We start from the raw sequence: 25,935 nt of genomic DNA, 5'->3' as shown, positions 1-25,935 counted from the left end.
TTCTATTGTTTGGTTATTTTTCCCTACCTTAGTTGAAGGCACTGACTAGTGGCTATTGATAGCAGTGCCTGCTAAGTAACTAAATGTAATACACATATCATTTCAGGGCATAGGCTTCACATGCTATGACGGAATTTTCCTTTCCTCCCAGGGACGGTCACTATGCACCAGATGGTGGCCATCGTGGCTTGCTTCATCTTCGTCATCATCGTCACTGTCACCGTCTTCATCTACAGGTCAGTGGTGCCCCCTTTTTTACCGTCCCTCTTCTCTGAGGAAGACACCGGTCGATGGTATGGGTTCTGATGACACCTTTCCACTCCCGACCCATCCTCCACCCTTCCTCTATCGCTCTCTCAATTCTGTTCACTCTCTTCCCATACTCTGCTCTTCTTTAATTTTCTCAATTTTATTTCCCCCCCATCTCTTTCTCTTCTGTTTGCTTTTCTTCCATTTTCTACCGTTTTTTTCTCCATGTTAAACTTTCTTACCCACATTGTTACTCTGTCTATCTCTCCCTTGTCCTTGTCACTCTCCTCTTTTCACTATCTTTCTTCCTCTGCCCTCTTTTCCCTTACTCTTTCTTTACACATTAGATCAGGCCAAGAAGGAAGGAATTAAAGTGATTCTGTCTCCTCTTCAGTGATGACTCACCACTAGGGTCATGTTCATCAGGCACCAAACAGAAATAAACACACTGAAACAGGGAGCGACTACCTGGAGTTGTTTAATAAGAAACATTCATTTTTGTTTTCCGTTGCAAAGCATTTTAATATATCCTGCGTTGTGTGCGCTAATGAACACGGACCAGCGTTTGCCCTTTGACTTTTCTCTCTGTCCTGTATCCAGCTCCATCAGGCTCGCAGCTGAAAATGTCACTTGCTTTATAGCTTATTATTTCTTCTGATAAAATTGTTGAACATTGAATGCAAGTCCAGGTGAAAGTTGACCTTACTTTCAAAAAAAAAATGTGTCCCTGGAGGAACATCATGCCTAAGGTCAAAGCATATTATGTCTCATATCAAATATTTAAAAAAAACAATATGTTTTTACATTTTCTAGAGTTAAGTTTGATAAGTGAAAAGTGAAAAAGTTCAAGTTCAGTTACATTTTCTAGCAAATAATTATGCTCACTTTGTGTTTGATATAAGCTTTCCTGTATCTTTACTTTTGTCAGATACTTTTCGATATTTCACATTTTACGAGGCCCTTATCTACTTCCCCAGAGTCAGATGAACAGATGAGCACGCTAGCAGATACCCATAGACTTCCAATCCTCGTGCTGACGCCAGTTAGCATTGGCTCGCAAAAACCACCTCTAACTTCCTTCTTACTGGACACAGAGACATACATTTTTTATCCATGAGTTCATCTGACTCTGGGGAAGTAGATAAAGGGCCTCATTTACCAAAATCCCAAACTATCCCGTTAAAATTTGTGATGCGATGTAAAATTACACAGACCCTTTTGACACTTTGTCCCGCGTTATACATACAGCAAGGTGCCGATCATTTGACGGATACATTTATGAATGTTCATTTTCATATTCTTGTAGGATAAGCTCTTACTATATTAATGACTTAATCTATGGATGACTTAGTCTGTGTGAAGTGTATCTGTAAATGTGTCGTTTATTGTAAATGGAAGCTACTGTATGATGTGTTTATGTTCATAGATTTTTTAAAAACAACAACATAAATGTGTTATTATTACACATGATTAGTGACTTTTTAGCCTTTTCTTTTACGTAATGTTCTATTACAGTAAAGAATGTTATATCAAGCACAGGAGGCTGCTGAGGGGAGGACGGCTCATAACGATGGCTGGAATGGACTAAATGGAATTGTATTGAACACATGGAAACCATGTGTGTGATGTGTTTGATACCATTCCATTCATTCCGTTCCAGCCATTACTATGAGCCTGTCCTCCCCAATTAAGGTGCCACCAGCCGCCTGTGATATCAAGGTACACGTCGAAACAATTTCACACATACAGCACTGTTGGTGAATGATGACTCGATTTAAATTGTAATCACAAATTGAGGGGCGACACTCAATGACAGATATTAATCTCTATCCATACTCAATGAATTAATCCCATCCCCAATACTATAGTTGAGTTGCACGTGTTTCTGAGAAATGTGTGTGTGAATACCGTTTGTAGCTTGTAATGGGTGGGGTGACAGAGGTATTGATGGGCTGTTTGGGTAGAGGTACAGTCTTACACAGTGTACACTCACACTGAAACACATCCATCCCTCTCCTTAATCTCTCTGTCCTTTATTCTGGATTCTCATTCTCCCTCTCTCTCCCTACACGCTCTCTCTCGTTCTCTTCATTGATTTCTCTTTCTCTGTCGCCCTCACACGACAGAGGCTGCTCTCCTTTCTCTACTCTCTCCTTCTATTTTTCCTTCCTTCCTTCTCTCTCTCTCTCTCTCTCGCTCTCTCTTCATTCTATCGCTGAACCTCTCTCAAGCCTCCTCTCTCCATCACCCTTTGGTCTCCCCTTCTCTCACCCTCCCCCCTTCTCTCTCTCTGTTTGACCCTCTCTCACCCCCCCCCCCACACTCTCTCCCTCAGGAAGCTGAAATTGGAGAATGAGTTGGCTGCTCAGCTCTGGCGAGTGCAATGGGAAGACGTGCAGATGAGTGACCTGGAGAAAGTGCTGCGCAGGGCCTGCAGCAGACTCACCCTGTCTCTGGTACTGCACGGAGAAACACGCACATAAACAGAGACATGAAATACAGTACACCTACACACACACACACCTACACACACCTACACGCACACCGATACATAGAAACACTCTGTGTTGAAAAAGCACAGATATGCACGCTGAAAAGTCCTCATTCCCTCTCGATATGGTCCACAGAGAGGCTCCAACTGTGGCTCCTTCCTGACCATGGAAGGAAACTTCCAGATCTACGCCAAGACTGGCTACTACAAGGTCTGTCCTTTTACACAGGGCTTGTTGTAGCACACCGACAATGCTTATGATATTTGCTTTATTAAGGATTTGTGTAGTGCTACATGCAATAGTTGTTCCCACTTTAAACAAAGTACAATGTACAAAGGCTTTATATAGCATGCATAAAGGCTTCATGAGCACTACATAGATGCTTCACAAAGCGTAGGTTTTACTCTATAAATCAGAGGTTCTCAAACTTTTGGGGCCAGGGACTCCTTTTGTGATAGCATATTCATTAGGGGCCCCATCAGAACACAACACGAGTGAGATTAAAATAGCATAGTAGTTTTACTGACTTTGGCAGTGCATTGCCAGACGAACCAAGTCTCGGGCCCTGGGAAGGAACATTTTAAAGGCCCCCTCTTAGCATCGGAGAGAACATTTTGCGGTTTTCAACCTAATTTCCTGCAATTCTACACATTTTGTCATGAGATGTTTTGTTGTTGCAGCTTTAAAGCTAATATCGTGCAATTCAGCACATTTTGCTATGAGGCAGAGAGAAAACTTTGCAATTTTAAATCTTTAATTACAGAGCATTTATGTTTAAAAAAAAACTTTTTGGGGAATACAAGAAGTATTGAGTTGAAAAATGTATAATTGATGGAGTTTTGTGATCACTAATATCCATGTGACCCTCCCAGGCCGATGTTGCCCAGGGTTAAGAACATAGGCTGTAGATTAATAATATGTCATTGTATTGTATTGTAGTACACCCTCTAAACGTATTCCACGGATCCCTTTGCCATAATTAGTTTAATTTGTTGTTGTTAATAATATTAATTTAAAAAAAACATTGGGCCACAGTACCTGGACCCCACTTTGAGAACCCCTGCTATAAATGGTTTATAAACATACATAGTGTGTTATGGCACATTTGGCAATTCGCCCTACAGTGGGAATAGTTATGTCACCCTTTATAAACCATTTATAGTGTATGACATATGCTTACAGATGATTTGTGAAGCGTTTATGTAGTGCTTATGAAGCATTTATGAGTTTTACTTTGTTTCAAGTGAGACTCAATATTTGCCAGGGATAAGTGTCCGTACCAGGATTCTGCTAGGGTTCACGTGGGCAGTTTACATGCGTTCCACTCCTCTTAACAGTACTTTCAAATAAATAGATATTATTATATCATTGAAGGACACTTAAAGTCAAATGATGGTGAAATATTGTGTTAATGTGGCCTCCTTTCCAGGGAAACATTTCGGCCATTAAGTACGTCACTAACAAGAAGCGCATCGAGCTCACCAGGAGAGTGCTCTTTGAGCTCAAACATGTGAGTGTTTTATTCAGTAGGCCTGTAAACATGTTGCCAGAGCAACAATGTCCTTTCTTCTATTTCTTCTACTTATCACGTTCCTAAGGTGTATACTTCGCTCAGGTGTTAGTTAAATTGTAACTAAGTATGTTGGGGATGGTGTGTGTTCATCTTCTTGCCTCCAGATGCGTGATGTTCAAAACGAGCACTTGACTCGCTTTATCGGAGCCTGTATCGATCCTCCGAACATCTGTATCATCACAGAGTACTGTCCCCGGGGCAGCCTGCAGGTACTTCACACAGCCTATAGGATCTCATTGTTCTATTCTATAACCTTACGACCTTAGCGTTGTTAACTGAAACCCCTTTTGTTCTCTTATCTCCCACACCACACATTCACACAGTGAGTAAGTAATGAGCCATCTAGCTTACAGTAGCTACCCTTGAGTCTTGAGATGGCTGGTTTGCCATCTAGGCTACATGTTGTTGAACACCAATGGAATATGTGGATGGAATATGACATGTCATGCATATTAGTATGTGCGTGCGTGCGTACGTGCGTGCGTGCGTGTGTGTGTGCGCGTGTTTAAATAGTCACGGTTCTGTTCATGTGTTGTGCAGGATCTTATGGAGAGCGAGACCATCACCTTGGACTGGATGTTCAGATACTCTCTCATCAACGACATTGTTAAGGTGCGTCTCCATCCTTCATCCTCCATCCAGAGATGTTTTAATTCAGAGACAGGACAGTATAGAAGGAGGAAAGACAGGAGGGGGTTTGCGACAAAGTAGCGATGGGTCCTGGATTCGAACCAACCGGGTCACGAGCATAATATGTCTATGTGCTGAAGGCCCCAGACCACTTAACTGGTACTTAATGTAGTTTTCACAGTATTGGGGCTGGGGGAGGGGCCGAAAAGATTCAACTCATATTTATTCTATCATACCTCAATAGGTTTTTTGTATTGTCAATGAAGAAAGTTATGCCAAGCCTGTTACCTGTCAATCCCACTTTCTTGCATGCTCTTACACTAGATTTGTGTCATATATTTTCCACAAGATGTTTGGGATTAGACCACATCCAACCAACCCGTCAGGTATATTGCCTGCAGCAGGAGTTGGGATTTTTCAAGTTTTGGAGATTTGTGTGTGTGTGTGCGTGTGCATGTGTGCGGCCGGGCATGTGTCGTGACGCTTATAATGAAGGGTAGACAGATGGTGTCTGACTCCTCCTGGTGTCCTGGTTAGAATGATGAATGAAGAAGTCATGCATTTTACCTGAGTTAGTCTTGATTTAATGCCCTTCAATGTCCTTTCTAGCAGAGATAGCTGTTGTGAGAAGGCCAGCTCTGTACTTTTGTTCTGTCCACAGGAAGTTCAAGGCTTGGCAGAGGAAGTTATGCCTATTTTCAATGGAAGTTAATGGGAGGGTACACATTTTTGGGTTATTGACTTGTAATGCGTAGGTTGTTCAGCGAATGCAATTTCATTGGCTTAAAGCATGTGACAGCTCCTGCCCCTCTGCATGGACCTGTGCAGGAAACATTTTACACAGGGTCGCCCACTGGTTGGAGAAATATTGTGAATCACATCATCTTTGATTCTAGGGAATGGCCTTCCTTCACAACAGCGTCATCATCTCCCATGGTAACCTGAAGTCCTCTAACTGCGTGGTGGACAGTCGCTTTGTTCTGAAGATCACTGACTACGGGCTGGCTAGCTTTCGCGAAAAGTCCAATATGGAGGACACACACGCCTACTATGCCCGTGAGTTACCAGAGCTGCAGAGACACACTCACGCGTAGACAAAGACTCGGAACGCATGAGCAAACAAACACACACACACACACTCTACATTAACTCAAACCAAGTGATTGAACGTCACGATTCCTGCTATTGTTGTTGTTATTCAAAAAAACTAAACATGCCATTTTTCTAATACTATGGTCTGTTTTACACAATATACTTCTGTCTGTATGTTCTGTAACAATGTCCCTTCCTGAGAAAGCCCTTGCTGGCTCCATTTAATTACTTGTCATTGATGTGGCTCAACAGTCAAATCACCAGGCTGAAAAAGTATTGATTAGTTGCTGATTGAGAGGGTGGGTATTAAAACTAGGTCTTTCTCTCTAAGTACATCTTTGAAATGGCCTTTTATTCTTATGTTGTGTAAAAAATATATATATATATTTGGACACACCTAATCATTCCAGGGTTTTTCTTTCTTTTTACTAGTTTCTACATTGTAGAATAATAGTGAAGACATCAAAACTATGAAATAACACATATGGAATCATGTAGTAACCAAAAAAGTGTTAAACAAATCAAAATATATTTTATATTTGAGATTCTTCAAAGTAGTCACCCTTTGTCTTGATGACAGCTTTGCACACTCTTGACATTCTCTCAACCGGCTTCATGAGGTAGTCACCTGGAATGCATTTCAATTAACAGGTGTGCCTTGTTAAAAGTTCATTTGTGGAATTTCTTTCCTTCTTAATGCGTTTGAGCCAATCAGTTGTGTTGTGACAAGGTAGGGGTGGTATACAGAAGATAGCCCTATTTGGTAAAAGACCAAGTCCATATTATGGCAAGAACAGCTCAAATAAGCAAAGAGAAACGACAGTCCATCATTACTTTAAGACATGAAGGTCAGTCAATACGGAACATTTCAAGAACTTTATGAAACTGCCTCTCATGAGGAACGCCACAGGAAAGGAAGACCCACTACATGATTCCATATGTGTTATTTCATAGTTTTGAAGTCTTCACTTTTTTCTACAATGTAGATAATAGTCAAATAAAGAAAAACCCTTGAATGAGTAGGTGTGTCCAAATATTTGAATGGTACTGCATATATAGTCTATAATGTGTATATTTATGTTGTATTATACAGGGCACATTCGAAAAAGAGACCTAGATCTCAATATGTTGTTGTAGAAATTCTTGCACAGGGACACTTGAAGTCAATCTTAAATGAATCACTGTTTATTGTCAGCGCGCTGGAGAGGTTCCAACCAGCTTAATGCACCACAGTACACATGTCAATCAGGAGCTCTGCTGGGGCAGTCCCAGCAGTTGTCTTGTATAGGGCTATACACAGACAAGTTATATTTGCATGATTTAGCATAATTAATGAATCATTACCATTGGTTTCATTCATGTGACCGACAAATACTGGTTTATAACATGTGACAGACCAAAACCTCACGAGGCTTCTTCTCTCTAAGCTGAGACCTTGAAACTGAGATATCTAGTTCGTTCTCAAAACACAGTCATTTTGTTTTCAAAACACGGTCTGGACGTACTGTCACATTGCAGCTACTGATAATGAGGATTTGTACAGTCAGCCACTTGCATGAACACAGAAATAGGTTATTAGAGCAGCACATGAATAGAAGACAGAAATGAATGAAATGATTTTTTAGAAAAGCACAAACATTAAAATGTCCATTACAATGTCTTCCCTGTTAAGATAAAGGTTTCCCCCTCTACCTCCCTCGTTCCTTCTCTCCCATCCCCCTTCACTCCCTCTCCCTCTATAGGGAAATTGTGGGCAGCTCCAGAGCTGCTGAGGGCAGATAGTCCCCCACCATGTGGCACACAGAAAGGGGACATCTACAGCTTCGGCATCATTCTGCAGGAGCTGGCCCTGCTCCGAGGTGTCTTCCACGTCGAGGGCGACACCCTCAGCCCCAAAGGTGTGTGTGTGTCTATGTCTGTGTCTGTGCGTGTTCTTCAGTCAAGTACAGTGCCTTCAGAAAGTATTCACACCCCTTGACGTTTTCCACATTTTGTTGTGTTACAGCCTGAATTTAAAATGGATTAAATTGAGATTGAGATTTTGTCACTCGCCTACACATCACATAGTGTCAAAGTGGAATTATGTTTTTCCGAAATGTTTACCATTTAATTCAAAATGAAAAGATGAAATGTCTTGAGTCAATTTGTTATGGGCAGCCTAAATAAATTCAGGAGTAAACATTTTCATATCAAGTCACATAATAAGTTGCATGGACTCACTCTGTGTGCAATAATAGTATTTAACATTATTTTTTTAAATCATCTCTGTACCCTACACATACAATTAAGGCCCCTCAGTCGAGCGGTGAATTTGAAACACAGATTAAACCACAAAGACCAAGGAGTTTTTCCAATGCCTCGCCAAGAAGGGCACCTATTGGTAGATGGGTACATTTTTTTTTTAAAGCAGACATTGAATATGGTGAAGTTTTTAATTACATTTTGAATGGTATATCAATTCACCCGGTCACTACAAAGATACAGATGTCTTTCCGAACTCAGTTGCCGGATAGGAAGGAAACCGCTCAGGGATTTCCCCATGAGGCCAATGGTGACATTAAAATAGTTTGAGTTGAATGGCTGTGATAGGAGAAAACTGAGGATGGACCAACAACATTGCACTTACTCCACAATGCTAACCTACAGTAATTACACGAGTGAAAAGAAGGAAGCCTGTAGAGAATACAAATATTCTAACAAGCCACTGAAGTAATTCTGCAAAATGTGGCAAAGCAATTCACTTTTTGTCCTGAATATAGTGTTATGTTTCAGGCAAATCCAATACAACACATTACTGAGTACCACTCTCCATATTTTCAAGCATAGGGGTGGCTGCATCATGTTATTGTCACGACTCCGACCGAGGCAGGCTCTCCTTCCCGTTCGGGTGGCGCTCGGCGGTCGTCGTCGTCACCGGCCTATTAGCTGCCACTGATCCTTTTCTCCCCCTCCTTATGTGTTCATTGGTTACACCTGTTTTGTGTTTGTTCTTAATTAGTTGGGCTTTATCAGTCAGCCGGCCCGCCCGTTTCTTTGTGCGGGATTGTTAGTTTGTAAGCTTGGTGTTTGTTCGGACTATACGTGTTTGTGCATGTTCGAGTTTGTTACTGGACTGTTTTCGTTCCCCGTGTCTGGGGCAGTTTACGTAGAGCACCCAGTGTATAGTGGGGTGGCCGAAGTTTCTCCGTGTTTCATTAAAGGAACATTGTTATTGAATCCTCTGTTTTTCCTGCGCCTGACTTCGCACTCCGATACCCAGTCCTTACAGTTATGGGTATGCTTGTAATTGTTAAGGGCTGTGGAGTTTTTCAGGATATAAAATACATTTAATGGAGCTAAGCACAGGCAAAATCCTAGAGAAAAACCTGGTTCAGTCTGCTTTCCACCAGACACTGGGAGATGAATTCAACTTTCAGCAGTACAATAACCTAAAACACAAGGACAAATCTATACTAGAGTTGCTTACCAAGAAGACAATGAATGCTCCTGTGTGGCCAAGTTGCAGTTTTGACTTAAATCTACTTGAAAATCTATAGCAAGACCTGAAAATGGTTGTCTAGCAATGATCAACAACCAATTTGACAGAGCTTGAAGAATTTTGAAATGAATAATGGGCAAATGTTGCGCAATCCAGGTGTGGAAAGCTCTTAGAGACTTACCCAGAAAGACTCACAGATGTAATCACTGCCAAAGGTGCTTCTACAAAGTATTGACTCAGGGGTGTGAACACTTATGTGAATGAGATATTTCTGTATTTCATTTTCAATACATTTGCTAAAATTTCTAGAAACATGTTTTCACTTTGGGTATTGCCTGTAGATGGCTGAGGGGGGAAAAATGTATTTAATCCATTTTGAATTCAGGCTGTAACCCAACAAAATGTGGAATAAGTCAAGGGCTATGAATACTTTCTAAGGCACTGTAATTATATAGAATACATATCAAGGTAAATAGGGTTAGACTTAAAGATTGAAGTACAGACAGATGGAATGGCACTTGAAAAGAGAAAAACGGATGAGGTTAGCATCTTTTATTTTGATTATTTTGGGGAAAGACAAAGCATTTAATTGCACAATATATATTGATTTTATTACCTTCATTTAACCAGGTTAGTCTCATTGAGATAAAAAAAAAACATTCAAGAGAGACCGAGATATTAGCTTCTGTGTAGAACACAAATCATTTTGAAAGGCATCTTGGAGAGAGGGAAAATGTACAACACTTTTTTTTATTTTTTTTTACACATTTGTCATTTGTTATTTGTGTTCTCCAAGAAGCATGGCACTGAATCCAATTAGATTCTGAGAAGTGTGTGGGTTTCTCAACCCTCCTTCCTCCTGTCGCTCTCTCTATATCTCTCTCTCTCGGAAAGTACTATGAACATGTGTGTATGTGTTTGCTCATGCAGGTCTAGTAATACCTATAATTACTAGTATACTAATAATGTGCCCACCCCAACCCGTAGTTGTAATACATTACTTTTTAAAATGCTAAATGTAGTAAATCATGTAGTTGTAATGGCTGTCGTCGGAATGAGACCAAAGCGCAGCGTGGAAAGTGTTCATGATCTTTATTGTCAAGAATCACTCAAACAAAAATAACGAATACAAAAACGAAAGTGAACAGTTCCGTCAGGCACAGATACTAAACGGAAAACAACACCCCACAAAACCCAAACGGAAAATGACAACTATTATATGATCCCCAATCAGAGACAACGATAGACAGCTGCCTCTGATTGGGAACCACACTAGGCAAAAACAACAAAGAAATAGAAAACATAGATTCTCCCACCCGAGTCACACCCTGACCCAACCAAACACAGAGAATAAATAAGGATCTCTAAGGTCAGGGCGTGACAGTAGTACTCTCTTTCCTTCTCTTTTTTCTGTCTTTCTTCCTGTCTTTTTCTCTCCCCCCTTTCTTCCCCCATCTCTCTCCCCCCTATCTCCCTCCCTCATCTCACTCCCTCTCCCCCTCCCCCCCCCTCTCTCTCTCTCTCTCTCCCTCCCTCTCTCTCTCTCTCTCTTCTTCCCCCTTCTCTCTCTCTCTCTCCCCCTCTCTCTCTCTCTCTCCCCCATCTCTCTCTCTCTTCTCCCCCTTCTCTCTCTCTCCCCCCGTCTCTCTCTCTCTCTTCTTCCCCTTCTCTCTCTTCTTCCCCCTTCTCTCTCTCTCTCTTTCTCTCCCTCAGGTGTTTTTTAAAATCAATCTTCACCTTCCATCTTCCCTTTTACATTCCAGTCCTGTCAGCCCTGGTTCTGTCATATCTCTAAGGTGCCGACTCTCTGTCACCATATATCTTTCACCACACACACACACACACACACACACACACACACACACACACACACACACACACACACACACACACACACACACACACACACACACACACACACAGTCTATAAGTACACATACTTACATATTGTAAATTGCTGCCATCCACCTTATTCTCCAGGGAAACATAAATCTCCTGCATAGGAAAATCTGCTCAGGACTCTTTGACATTCCCCTAAGTATGTAGGATCAAAAGTAGATCCCAGTGGTCATAAAGGGCTAGCTCCCTAGTTGCTGTCAGTAGAAATGCCTAGGCAGGCTCTTATGGAAGCACATTGAAATTCTGTACATGTAGCCACAGCTAGCATGAAATGTTGCCAATGGGTTTGTATGTTGTCAAACGGGGGTGGTCATGTGTGTTGGTGTGGTAAAGCAGGGGTTCCCAGACTTTTTTCCACATGGCCCCCTTTTTCAAATTTTCATTGTTTATTGAGATTGCCTATATTAAATACACCACCAGTTTGATTTTGTTTAATTTGAGGGACCTAGGAAAATGTGTGTTTTTAAGCTATTTTCCTGCAATTCCTACATAGTTTAACAAGACCCATCTTTTAGGGAGGCTATTTAATGATAATAATAATGATTATTATTATTATTATTATTAATATTATAATAATAATGATAATAATTATTATATTAATTATTCTAATAATGATGATAATGATAATAATAATGATAATAATACTAATTATGATGATAATAATGATCATAATAATAATAGTAATAATGATAATAATAATAATAATAATGATAAGGAAATCAAGTCTAGACCCGATTTCCCCAAATGTTATTCCACTACCGAATATGTTTTATTATGATAATTTATATCAACACTCAATTTAATATACATTCTCTTTTACAGACAGTGATTAGATCAAATGATCACACATTGTATAAGATTACTTCCCAAGAAAAGTCCAGGTCGTAGCTCAGCTTCATATGAACGTCATAGAGACAAACCAAAGATATTCCCGTGTGCATCAGTAGCGTCTTCTTCTGGCATTTTACCACTTGTTTCTATCCTTGCAGATTTAGATCGGTATAAACAATCGAGAATTGTGTAAAAAAAATAAAGGTTCCCCCCTCTCACCCCCGTGAAACGTTGCCGCTCTGTATGGGGTGTGCGGGCCCCCTAGGTTGGGAACCCTTGAGGTAGAGGACCCTGGTTCAGGGAGGCAGCGCTATATGCTAAGCTAGCTCACTGACTGTGGTTATACAGTACACACATTGAATTGAATTGAACATTTATGTGTGAGAGACAAGAGACAGAAGTTGGGAACTAAAAATAAGAAAAGAGGAAAATCAATGAAATGAGGAGAGAGAGGGGTGGTGGACAATGAGTTCAGGACATTGGCACTGGAAGAGTCGGTCCCCGGATGGAAAGGTTGTTTATTTATGGAATGAAAAAGAGCTGATATGGAGAGCAAACATGAGAGGTGACCCAGATACAGTCATTAAAGTATTGATGCATTTAACAGAGCACATTGTGTCCTTCAACCTCATTCTGCCTTGGCCTTTCATATTCAAGTTTATTAGGATGCCTCTGCGTTTGAAGGGCCGCCTCGTTCGGAACAGAAAAGAAAGATAGAGGGAAGGAGATTGAGAGCTGTAATAGGTTAATGGCGGATAGGAGACTTGATGACAGAGAAGAGACTTATGAGAAGGACTGTTTTGTTGTTGATACAGTTATGTCTCTGAAACTATTGACCTTGAGAAAGAGGCTGGTTTTACTGCAACCGTGGGACTATTCTAGCGTGTCTCGTTCTTGTTACTGGAAAGGAAAAGAGGCTTGTCTGTCCACGGTAGCTTTTCTAAATGAAGTTCACTTGAGCTCCTCTCTCTGAAATTGAAATGTGCCTTAGTACAGTCGTGGCTAAACGTTTTGAGAATGACACAAATATTAATTTTCACAAAGTCTGCTGCCTCAGTTTGTATGATGGCAATTTGCATATACTCCAGAATGTTATGAAGAGTGATCAGATGAATTGCAATTAGTTGCAAAGTCCCTCTTTGCCATGCAAATGAACTGAATCCCCAAAAAACATTTCCACTGCATTTCAGCCCTGCCACAAATGGACCAGCTGACATCATGTCAGTGATTCTCTCGTTAACACAGGTGTGAGTGTTGACGAGGACAAGGCTGGAGATCACTCTGTCATGCTGATTGAGTTCGAATAACAGACTGGAAGCTTCAAAAGGAGGGTGGTGCTTGGAATCATTGTTCTTCCTCTGTGAACCATGGTTACTTGCAAGGAAAAACGTGCTGTCATCATTGCTTTGCACAAAAAGGGCTTCACAGGCAAGGATATTGCTGTCAGTAAGATTGCACCTAAATCAACCATTTATCGGATCATCAAGAACTTCAAGGAGAGCAGTTCAATTGTTGTGAAGAAGGCTTCAGGGCGCCCAAGAAAGTCCAGCAAGCGCCAGGACCATCTCCTAAAGTTGATTCAGGTGCGGGATCGGGGCACCACCAGTACAGAACTTAGCTCAGGAATGGCAGCAGGCAAGTGTGAGTGCATCTGCACGCACAATGAGGCGAAGACTTTTGGAGGATGGCCTGGTGTCAAGAAGGGCAGCAAAGAAGCCACTTCTCTCCAGGAAAAACATCAGGGACAGACTGATATTCTGCAAAAGGTACAGGGATTGGACTGCTAAGGACTGGGGTAAAGTAATTTTTTCTGATGAATCCCCTTTCCGATTGTTTGGGGCATCCGGAAAAAAGCTTGTCCGGAGAAGACAAGGTGAGCGGTACCATCAGTCCTGTGTCATGCCAACAGTAAATCATCCTGAGACCATTCATGTGTGTGGTTGCTTCTCAGCCAAGGGAGTGGGCTCACTCACAATTTTGCCTAAGAACACAGCCATGAATATAGAATGGTACCAACACATCCTCCGAGAGCAACTTCTCCCAACCATCCAGGAACAGTTTGGTGACGAACAATGCCTTTTCCAGCATGATGGAGCACCAAGTGGCTCGGGGAACAAAACATCGATATTTTGGGTCCATGGCCAGGAAACTCCCCAGACCTTAATCCCATTGAGAACTTGTGGTCAATCCTCAAGAGGCGGGTGGACAAACAAAAACTTCTGACAAACTCCAAGCATTGATTATGCAAGAATGGGGTGCCATCAGTCAGGATATGGCCCAGAAGTTAATTGACAGCATGCCAGGGCGGATTGCAGAGGTCTTGAAAAAGAAGGGTCAACACTGCAAATATTGACTCTTGACTCAACTTCATGTAATTGTCAATAAAAGCCTTTGACACTTATGAAATGCTTGTAATTATACTTCAGTATTCCATAGTAACATCTGACAAAAATATCTAAAGACACTGAAGCAGCAAACTTTGTGGAAATTAATAGTTGTGCCATTCTCAAAACTTTTGGCCACAACTGTACAATAAGACTAAAGTACAATATGGTTTTATGGATTCTCACATATTCTCTCACCCCCGTCTCTTTCTCCCTCCCTCTTTCTCTCTACCAGAGATCGTAGAGCGCGTGGCGCTGGGCCAGTGGCCCTACCTGCGGCCCTCCCTCTGCCCCCAGAGTCACAGTGAAGAGGTGGGCCAGCTCATGCAGCGCTGCTGGAACGAGGACGTGAACGAGAGGCCCGAGTTCCACCACATCAAGCTGCTGCTGCGCAAACACAACAGGTACACTATGTCTGTACGCACTGCTTAAACCTCCATTAACACCATGCATGTTATATGGTGCCTGATCTACAGACATGCACTGATACCCATCCACTCACGTTAGAGATCTGCATGCATTCACAATAACTCTCCACACACAAACATGTCTGTGTTTATTTTACCCAACGACTTGATGTACTCACAACAGGTTTGCACTGCTCTGACAACTATCTTCAAAAACCTCCCTCCGCCCTTTTACCCGTTCATTTCTCCTCTCCTCCATCCCTCTCGCCATCCCGCCTCCACAGGGGTTATGGGTCTAATATCCTGGACAACCTGTTGTCTCGTATGGAGCAGTATGCCAATAACCTGGAAGAACTGGTGGAGGAAAGAACACAGGCTTACCATGAAGAGAAACGCAAGGCCGAGGCACTGCTCTACCAGATACTTCCACAGTGAGTGTATTAAAAGGACCACAGTGGAAATAAGTTGTTTAGCTTTTTTGTTATCCTAAATGATTTTTAAGTCAGTGTACTAAGTTGTGTAATTTAAAAAAAATTCGGTCCAAAAATGATACACACAAACACACCCTCACACAGAAATGCTCATCAAAGGCTGTACTCTGCAGAGGACTAATACACACACACACACACACACACACACACACACACACACACACACACACACACACACACACACACACACACACACACACACACACACACACACACACACACACACACACACACACACACACACACACACCCTACTCACTCTGCTTAACACTGTCTGTGTGTGATGTAGCTCTGTAGCGGAGCAGCTGAAGAGAGGGGAGACGGTGCAGGCTGAGGCCTTTGACTCGGTCACCATCTACTTCAGTGACATCGTGGGCTTTACCGCCATCTCAGCAGAGAGCACGCCCATGCAGGTCAGTCCTGAATTAACGTAGTAAACAGCAGCTTGACAATACAGTCTAGTCCTGATATGCAATGACTTTAGGCTGTCATGAATGAGAAGTGGAGTATGCCGTTTTCCTGAGCAAATTAAAATAATATATTTGAGTTGGGATCGATGAACTGCACTTAATTTAAGCATACTTGTGTTCAATGTGTACTTTTCAGACACTAACTGTATCACAATTGCCTCATATCTGAAGGCAAATTAATTTACTGTTATTCTACTTAAAGGACACTTATTTTATGCAGTGGCTGATAATCTTCATGTTTCCCTGTAGGTGGTGACCCTATTGAATGACCTCTACACGTGTTTCGATGCCATCATCGACAACTTCGATGTTTATAAGGTGAAGTCAGAGTCTGAACCTTGTTATTCACACAGGGTGTGCACACATTTAATACAACTGATTCAGCTACTCAAGTGCTTGAAGACTAGTTGAATCAGGTGTGTTGGAGCTAGAATGACACAAAGACCTGGACATGCTGTGAGCCTCCTGTCCCACGGTTACCCACCACTGGGTCAAGGACATATTTAAGAAGCCTGGTGACAGTGTGACCGTCTCTCACTCTGTGGCGCCCTCAGGTGGAGACGATAGGCGATGCATACATGGTGGTGTCTGGGCTGCCCGTGAGGAACGGCAATCTGCACGGCCGAGAGATCGCCCGCATGTCGCTAGCCCTGCTAGAGGCCGTACACTCCTTCAGGATCCGTCACCGACCTGCCCAGCAGCTCTTTCTGCGCAGTGGCATCCACAGTGGTGAGATGCAGGGAGGGGGGTTGTATGGTTCAAATAGTATTTGTTTTCTGACAAATGCACTTCCTTGAGCTTGTCTGACACTGTGGAATCAGTAGGGTCTGTGGAATATTGGAATAGGTTGTGTGTGTGTGTGTGTTCTCTCCAGGCCCAGTGTGTGCTGGTGTTGTAGGACTGAAGATGCCTCGGTTCTGTCTGTTTGGAGACACAGTCAACACAGCCTCTCGCATGGAGTCCAATGGAGAGGGTGAGAGTGACCCATCTCTTTTATCTACAATCTCATGACCTATCAGGATACACATACACTAGTCCTTCTCTGGCTTCAATGACCACATTTCTGTTATGTTATCATCCCTCAGCCCTGAAGATCCACGTGTCGGAGGCCACACGCGTGGTGCTGGACGACTTCAACTGTTTCCAGCTGGAGCTGAGAGGAGACGTGGAGATGAAGGGCAAAGGGAGGATGAAGACCTACTGGCTACTGGGGGAGAGCACCAGCAACATGGCTTACTAGAGAGAGAGAGAGAGAGGGAGAGAGAGAGAGAGAGAGAGACAGGGGAGAGCGAGAGAAAGAGAGAGAGAGAGACATGGGAGAGAGAGAGATGCATACTGTTTAGACCGTATTAGAGACGTGGTAGAAAAGAGACGTAAGGGAAGGGAGGACTGAGGTAAAAGGAACAGACATGCATACAGATTCACATGGGAATGGAGTGAAATGGAAATAAGCAAAAAACTGTACTACTGACAACTCCCTCCTTAAGAGGGAGTCAAAAGTCTTATTGACAGAGTCTCACTGCTCTTCATGGGGATACCTTGGTTCCTATAGGTGGACAAGCCCTGTCTAGATTGACTTACCATGGTGGATCTTCCATGGACAGCTTTAGACTTGTAGCCTTTCCAATCAAAGGAACGATATCACTGCTACACCGCCTTGTGCCGATTGGCAAGGCACCACCTCTGATTGACACAGAGGATGGGCATTTGCGAACGACGCCACCCAGTGTTCCAGAGTTATAACTGTCGCTTTTGTGAACAAACATTTTGGACATTCTTGTTTGGACCTGTTGTTTGTGGTGACGAGAGTTGTCCAATGTGTTATTTTGTGGTTATTTGACTTTGTGACTGACTTGGTGTTCTCTAACATTTGTGTAGAGGCCTGAGTGTTATGTGAAGCATTCCCTGGTGTTTTTCTATTTATTTCACAGTGTTGTGTGTTCTATATTACTATATCAGTTTGTTCTATATCAGTCGAACATGAATCAACTGAAGTCCAGAGGGGTATACTACGAATGTAGCTAGATGTATTCAGGCTTTTCTGAAATTAGCTAGCTTCAGTTAGCTTCACGTTCCAGCTCAGGCTTCACGCATGTTATGAAGGCAGATCAGGCAGATATTGATCGTTCACCCGCCGCTTACTTGAGTCGGGGTTGTAGCTGCGCGTTCATGTCGCACATTGCTAGTCGAAAGCCAAACTGAGACAATACTGAAACATTAGACGGTGGACGAGTCGGTGACACATTTTCATTTTTGCCAAAATCTAAATGAAAGGAAAAACAAACCTGCAAATTTAGCAGGCTATGGTGAGAAATGGGCTATTGCAAGTGCCGTCTGTCTTGCGCGTATCGTTTATTTGGTGTGCTTAGCAATGTACGAGTGCCACGACTCCCCACTCCTATCGATAAAATCATTGTATGAGTTCATACGACAGTTTTACTGCACGTGAAGTTTCAAATGCATCCTGTCATTACTAAATGTGTTGTGTGAAATGTATTTGAATAGTACTATTTAAAACACACACGAATTTGATTGGTCCTCAACTCTTTGATTGGCTCAAAGACTTCATTCGGGATAAATTGAGTAAACACTGAGTTAGCCTTCCCGGGAGCAGATTAGTTCTGAAGGATTCGTTGCCACAGAAATGTACCTGGTTTAAAGGTGAGCCACATTTGTGTCACCGGTTATCCCGAGTTGAACTCAGAGTTGACCAAAGTTACCTCGCTAACTCCTCAAACCAGATTCTTAGAATAGGGCTCAGTAATCCATAATAATACGAGTCCACAAAGTGTGTCCCACATCCTACTAGGCTATGTGCTTTAGGAGGAAGTAGTGGAGGCCATCACCACCATGCAAGTGTAGGCTATCTAATTGACATTGGTGAAATGTCTCAAATTGACACTTATGGCTGTTAAGTAAGGACATTAGGCTTGTAAATAAGTCCATGTGCATTCAACAGGACTGTTCAAAAAGAGAATTTACAGCTTAAAGTAATCTTTTTGGTCATAAAAAATAATTTGCTTTAATCTTCTCAAGATAAACTGCGATGACAATGAAGAATAGAGAATTAGAGTTGGCCATAAATGTCAACTTTTGGGTGAATTACGTATTATTATCTAGTCACAGGTAATGGTTATAACCAGCTAGTCCTCTCAAATGAAGTTCTTATATTACAGACTCATTTTGAAGTTCAGATTTTCTAATGGTCCTTTTCCTTTCTTTTTTTTTACAGGATGATGTTATACTCAATAACTTATATTTCACTCAAGGGTACAAAAGAATGAGTGAGTCTAGCTCTTCACTTCTGTTACTGATAACAAAGGTCAGATTTATTTCAGATTGGGAGTCCTTCTAAATGGCATACATAGTATAGTGAAAAAGGATATATTTAAATGCCCATAAACTCTCAAAGTTGACTCTCTGAGGATACTGGTTTGGCTTGTGATTTGCAAACATGTTACAACAAACTACTCTTTTGCCTTTTGTTCGTTGGTGTTTTTGGGTGGCTCTGCTCGTTGTCTATCTGAAAGGAACAGCTGCACCACCTAGCTACTTGGCTCAGAAGTGGCGCATCACTGATAGGCAGCAGGCACCCATATACCAACCAGCGCTACGGACCATGTGAATGTGCTCTCACTTGAACGGCCCTAATGTCACGACTCCCACCGAAGGTGGCTCCCCTGCCTGTTCGGGCGGTGCTCGGCGGTCGTCGTCGCCGGTCTACTAGCCGCCACCGATCCCTTTTTCCTTTTCTGTTAGTTTAGTCTTATTAGTTGCACCTGTTCCTTTTTGTTTCTTGATTTTTGGTCTGTTTAAGCCTGTTACGCCCGTTTAGGTTTGTGCCGGATTATTTTTGTTCTCTGTCTGTTGTGGATGTGTTTTCATTGTTCTCCGGATCGTTTGCCCTGTGTTTGGGCTGGTCAGTGTTTATGCGCCCTGTATTTGGCGTGACCGTTTTGTGCCGGAGAAATAAATCTACGAATCACTGAACCCTCTGCTCTCTGCGCCTGACTCCTACCCACCACTCCTAGTAAACCGTGACACCTAAACCTTAAACTTATCATCAGTGAGAATATCCCCTTTCCAACTTAAGTCTAAATGATTAGATCATTTCATTTTCCATGAGTGGATGTATCACCTAAGCCAAAGCCAATACTCCTGAAATAATCAGGATTGGTAATGTGGAGTGGAAATGATAACAGCTCTGTGTGATGTCAGGGAGTCACGTCATTGATCAGTAGTAACTCACCCAATGTCAGGCTTGATCTGACAGGTAACCCAGCGGGCAAAACTGGTTTCAGTATAATCTATTTTATGGCGTCGTAGTCAGGTTGTATACTGGTTGTGTGAAAGTTTATGAAGAAGTTAATTCTTTTTAGCAAACAGAAAAATAAGTATTTGTCTAGTTGTAATCTGACCAGATAACAACCAAAATATGACGTCTTTCCCATTATGTCTTCTTGTCGTGAAAAATATGTCTTTACCTGGTTGTAACAGAGACCAGTTGCTTGTAATGTGGTTGTAGGATTTCTTCTCAACCAGAAAACCAGTTTACAACCAGAAAATGACATCATTAAGACGATTCCAAGGCAGGTCCGTCTGCATACGGTGTGTGTCCACTATGAATGTGGTCACATGGCTTCCTTAAATGCGTTTCTGATGCAGTAAAATGTATTGTGTTGTTTTGGTTGCCTTGTCTGTATTTTCAAGGAGTGGGTTGGTCTTTGAATTACTGTATGTTACAATGTACTGTTGTGTTTTAAAATATGATATTGCCGTTGTTTTGGGGGGAGAAAGAAATGTTCAGTTACATTGCCTGTCTTGTTTCGGGTCAGTTGAATGTCTTTATAAAATCAGTTGATAACCCACATTTTCTTCTGAGTTAATAGCAATGTGTTATTGTGCTTGATGTAATTTTGGCCGAAACGTGATGCACTTTCCATGTTTAGTTATTTATTAGACCTTACAATCGAAGTGGGACTGTCCATGCATACAATTGCATTTTGTATCACAGTATGGCATAACAACCCACATACTCGTAGTCTAATCTACAGGTTACATATTTCTATCTATATATAAACTTGAAATAATAAGGATATAAGTACAAGGTCAAACAGTAAGTACAAACAACACAGTAAAAAAACAGCTTCAAAGACTTAACACTTTGACTACTTTTATTTGTACTGTGTTGTAGTTTGAAAAAAGTTATTTGTCACAGAGTGCTTAAAAAAGATGCTGACGAGGCAGATTCTTCACACAGCGTTAAGGAAGAAATCTGCAGTGGTGGAAAAAGTACCCAATTGTCATACTTGAGTAAAAGTAAAGATAGAAAGGACTCAAGTAAAAGTGAGTCACCCACTAAAATACTACTTGAGTAGAAGTATTTGGTTTTAAAGTATAAATCATTTAAAATTGCTTGTGTTTTTACGGAGAGCCAGCACTCAGACGTAATTTACAAACAAAGCATTTGTGTTTAGTGACTGTCAGATCAGAGGCAGTAGGGATGTTCTCTTGATAAGTGCGTGAATTGGACCATTTTCCTGTGCTGCTTAGCATTCAAAATGTAACAAGTACTTTTGGGTGTCGAGGAAAACGTATGGAGTAAAAAGTGAATTATTTTCTTTAGGAATAAGTAAAAGTTGTCAAAAATATAAATAGTAAAGTACAGATACCCCAAAAAACGACTTAAGTAGTACTTTAAAGTATTTTTACTTTAGTACTTTACACCACTGGAAACCTGAAAGGATGAGGAACCAAATGAGGAGTCTATCTTTCTCTGGCAAGTCAGCTGAACGTTCAGATTTTATATGATCCTGAAGGTTAGTAATTTGTTAATGTCAAGAGATCAGTATTGAACCTCCTGAATCAATGCATGTTAGAATAACATCTGGCAGTGATTAGAGCTGTGAGTCTTTATGGGTAAGTCTCTAAGAGCTTTGCACACCTGGATTGTACAATAGTTGCCCATTGTTCTTTTCAAAATTCTTCCAGCTCTGTGAAGTTGGTTGTTGATCATTGCTAGACAGCCATTTTCAAGTCTTGCCAAATCAAAACTGTAACTAAGCCACTCATGAACATTCAATGTCGTCTTGGTAAGCAACTCCAGTGTATATTTGGCTTGTGTTTTAGGTAATTGTCCTGCTGAATGGTGAATTTGTCTCCCAGTGTCTGGTGTAATGCAGACTGAACCAACTTTTCCTTCAGGATTTTGCCCATGCTTAGCTCCATTCCATTTATTTTTATCTGTAAAAAAACTCCCTAGTCCTTGCTGATGACAAGCATACACATAACATGATGCAGCCACCACCATGCTTGAAAATATGAAGAGTGGTACTCAGTGATTTGTTGTGTTGGATTTGCCCAAAACATGACGCTTTTTATTCAGGAAAAAAAGTACATTTCGTTACTACATTTTTTTGCAGTAATACTTTAGTGCCTTATTGCAAACAGGTTGCATGTTTTGGAATATTGTTATTCTTTACAGGCTTCCTTCTTTTCACTCTGTCATTTATTGTGGAGTTACTACAATGTTGTTGATCCATCCTCAGTTATCTCCTATTACAGCCATTAAACTCTATAACTGATTTTAAAATCACCATTGGTCTCATGGTGAAATCAATGAGCGGTTTCCTGAGTTAGGAAGTGCACCTGTATCTTTATACACCATCCAACTTGTAATTAATAACTGCATCATGCTCAAAGGGATATTTCATTTCTATTTTGTTTTACCTATCTACCAATAGGTGCCCTTCTTTGTGAACCATTGGAAAACCACCATTTTTCCTTTTCTTTGTGGTTGTATCTGTGCTTGAAATTCACTCCTCGACTGAGGGACCTTACAGATATGTGTGGGGCACAAAGATGGGGTACTCATTTTAAAAATCATGTTAAACACTATTATTGCACAGTCATGCAACTTATTTCTGCTTGTCATAACAAAAGGGTTGAATACTTATTGACTCAAGACGTTTTGTCTTTTTATTTTTAATGAATTTGTCAACATTTCTAAAAACAGAATTCCACTTTGACATAATGGGGTATTGTGTCTAGAAGTGTGGTGCAAAATCTTGATTGAATCCATTTTAAACTCAGGCTCTAACACAGCAAAATGTGGAAAAAGTCAACGGGTGTGAATACTTTCTGAAGGCACTGTAAATCTTCCAGTTTCGTGAGATTGAACACATGAGCAAAGCAACACTACTTCATTTCCTTACAATGGATGTTTTTGGAGAAAGCAAGAAGTACTAAGCAATTACAGGCATTTCTAATCCCTGCTCATGGTCACTAGTGAGGAGGGTGTACAGTAGGTGGAGTGGCATCAGCAGCACAACACAATAAGATCTGAATCGTATTGATATGTGATAACGCACAAAGAGACTAATACAGCTAGAGCTTGAAGGCTTAATGTAGAGACTGGTCTTGGAAAAGTCCTTTGTGCATCGTTTTTTAAAATGTTTTCCTCGTAGCTCTGATTCTATTTTGTTTCATGTGGAGAAGTGAGTGCTGGAATCTGGTCAAGCGGTAACGCTTTCAACTCCGGACAACACCGGGCAAGGGGGGTGGCCTGCGAGAAAATCAAATATATAAGGTTCATCCGACCTTACGATCTCCTTTAAAAATAAAAATAAACAATGTGGAGAAGTGAAACTTCAAATTGTTCTTTTGAAAATGGAAGTGATAGAGAGAGGTTCCATACCATTGTCCAACACAACTGATTGGCTCAAACGCATTAAGGAATTAAGGAAAAAAATTCCACAAATTAACTTTTAACAAGCCACACCTGTTAATTGAAATGCATTCCAGGTGACTCCCTCATGAAGCTGGTTGAGAGAATGCCAAGAGTGTGCAACCTGTCATCAAGGCAAAGGGTGGCTATTTGAAGAATCTCAAATATAAAATATATTTTGATTTGTTTAACACTTTTTTGGTTACTACATGATTCCATATGTGTTATTTCATAGTTTTGATGTCTTCACTATTATTCTACAATGTAGAAAATAGTACAAATAGAGAAAAACCCTTGAATGAGTAGGTGTTCTAAAACTTTTGACCGGTAGTGTACATACACTTAAGATACTCAGATGAACAGAAAACAACATCATTATTGTCTCTGAGGAACTGCTGCAGTCATGCACCCTGCTGACTGAGCTGAACATGTCATTTAACATTATTAGTGAACTGTCTGAGTTATCTTCCTAATCAATGAAGCAGCTGAGAATGACAATGAGTTTTCATCTGTGCCAAACATCACAAGCAATCTCCACACTGCATATTCTGGATTTCAGCAGCAATAACATCAATAGTCTAAGCTGTTCAGATTTAGCCAATCTCACCAGACGCACAGAACTCAATCTTAATAACAACAAACCTTGAGGGCAGTTTTTTCCAGGATTTGGGGGTCTTATAGAGAGCCTGGATCTTGGTAGCAACCACATCCAGACCTTGGGTGATACTTTCAAGGAGGGTTTGCAGAAACTCAAGATGTTGGATTTGACAGGAAATCATATTAAATCAATCAGAAAAGAAGACTTTAAGCGTACAATCACGTAGGGAGTTGATTTTATCTGACAATCAAATTGTCAATTTGGAACCTGTGGCCTTTGAGAGACTGGCCAGCCTAACATACTGTATCTTCATCGGTCATCAAATAAACTTAATGAATATCATATAACAGGCACTGTGTTCACAGGACTAAGAAGCTTACTAACCCTTGATATGTCCCAGAAAGCTATATTCTATGACACAAAAGAAACCAATCTCTCCAACATTCTCTAACCTGCTATCCCTGGAAAACCTCAATATTGACAATCAGGATCCCAATGGGAAAATACCTCATTATATACTCTCTAACTTTCTTGAAAGAGGTATTTTTCTTATCTCCCTGCACCCAGACACATTCATTCACGCAGCCCACTTGGTGCACATAATCTATAATGACCTCACAGCCCACCCTCCAGAGCTGTTTCACGGAATCCCAATGCTAAAACAGCTCTACCTGTCCAATTCCTGACTTCTATCTTTAGATTTCCTCATATGAGCCAAACTCACTCAAGTAAGAGGCTACAAGTAGCTCAGAACGAGGTTACAGAGATCAGTGAGACAGTGATATGTTCTCTTCCTGCCTTACATTTCCTTAATTTAGAGATAACTCTTTCACCTATGACTGTAGCAATGCTTGGTTCATCCAGTGTGTGAAGAACAGCAACCAAACACAAGTCGTTTATGCTCATGATTTTGTTTTCAAATTCCCAGAGGATAAGAAAGGCACTAAACTGTTGGACCTTGACATCCACTCCTGTTTGGAAGACATATCAGCCTTCTTCTATTTCATCACCACCACCTCATTTGCCCTCCTTACCCTGCTGGGGTCCTTTATTTACCATATCTACAGCTGGTTTGGTTTCCCTGTAGATAAACAACTAAACTAAGCTCAACTAACATAACTCGTGAACTAAAACTAAACTAACTAAACTAATGGAATTCAACTAATTTAATAGAACTAAACTAGATTCAACTAATCTTCAATCACTTCTTGGTCGCTTCCTGTGTTCCTTTGTCCTTAATTTGTGTTTAGTTTAAACTGAATTAATTACTGTGCATTGGTTTTAAAAAAACGTTGAAAAACTGGATAACTGTTATGGCTAAATGGTCTGTGTATGTAAAACATGAAAGTATATTTGCAAAAAAATGTGTTTAATACATTTGGTCTGGCTTGCTTGGATGAATGTTGTTGTTCGTTGACATGGGTTGTTGCGCCCTCAGTGGTACAAATATATCACTATTAGTTTGCCACAACATTCTTCTTGTCACTAAGCACATTTTCCTTGGAGTAGGCTAATGTAGGCAGCTATAGCAAATTTCAAGCATGTTTCCAACGTTTTGCTTAATGAACTGTAAAATGTATTAATTAGAAGGTAATTGGTCTGAATGCTATTGCTT

At 41.1% G+C, this 25,935-nt stretch overlaps 1 protein-coding gene and 1 pseudogene across 3 annotated transcripts in view; both read left to right on the top strand.

Annotated features, from left to right (window-relative positions):
- Positions 1 to 22,591, top strand: part of LOC139554758 (atrial natriuretic peptide receptor 1-like) — a 110,747-nt gene extending 88,156 nt beyond the window's left edge. For all 3 annotated transcript variants that reach the window (XM_071367865.1, XM_071367864.1, XM_071367866.1), the window contains 15 exons: positions 152 to 236; positions 2,585 to 2,705; positions 2,877 to 2,951; positions 4,171 to 4,251; positions 4,419 to 4,523; positions 4,855 to 4,926; positions 5,841 to 6,000; positions 7,779 to 7,934; positions 14,864 to 15,032; positions 15,320 to 15,466; positions 15,816 to 15,939; positions 16,246 to 16,314; positions 16,551 to 16,725; positions 16,871 to 16,969; positions 17,082 to 22,591. In XM_071367865.1, coding sequence (XP_071223966.1) covers positions 152 to 236; positions 2,585 to 2,705; positions 2,877 to 2,951; positions 4,171 to 4,251; positions 4,419 to 4,523; positions 4,855 to 4,926; positions 5,841 to 6,000; positions 7,779 to 7,934; positions 14,864 to 15,032; positions 15,320 to 15,466; positions 15,816 to 15,939; positions 16,246 to 16,314; positions 16,551 to 16,725; positions 16,871 to 16,969; positions 17,082 to 17,236 — 1,793 coding nt within the window. In that variant the 3' untranslated portion in view covers positions 17,237 to 22,591. The remainder of the gene's footprint in view (positions 1 to 151; positions 237 to 2,584; positions 2,706 to 2,876; positions 2,952 to 4,170; positions 4,252 to 4,418; positions 4,524 to 4,854; positions 4,927 to 5,840; positions 6,001 to 7,778; positions 7,935 to 14,863; positions 15,033 to 15,319; positions 15,467 to 15,815; positions 15,940 to 16,245; positions 16,315 to 16,550; positions 16,726 to 16,870; positions 16,970 to 17,081) is intronic.
- Positions 22,592 to 23,855: 1,264 nt separating this feature from the next.
- Positions 23,856 to 25,838, top strand: LOC139554310 (toll-like receptor 7; annotated as a pseudogene).
- The last annotated feature ends 97 nt before the right edge of the window (positions 25,839 to 25,935 follow it).

The sequence above is a fragment of the Salvelinus alpinus genome, chromosome 26 (assembly GCF_045679555.1).
Source record: "Salvelinus alpinus chromosome 26, SLU_Salpinus.1, whole genome shotgun sequence".
NCBI classification, from domain to species: Eukaryota; Metazoa; Chordata; class Actinopteri; order Salmoniformes; family Salmonidae; genus Salvelinus; species Salvelinus alpinus.
The sequence above is the reverse complement of the archived record's forward strand: the minus strand, read 5'-3'. Positions and strand labels throughout refer to the sequence as shown.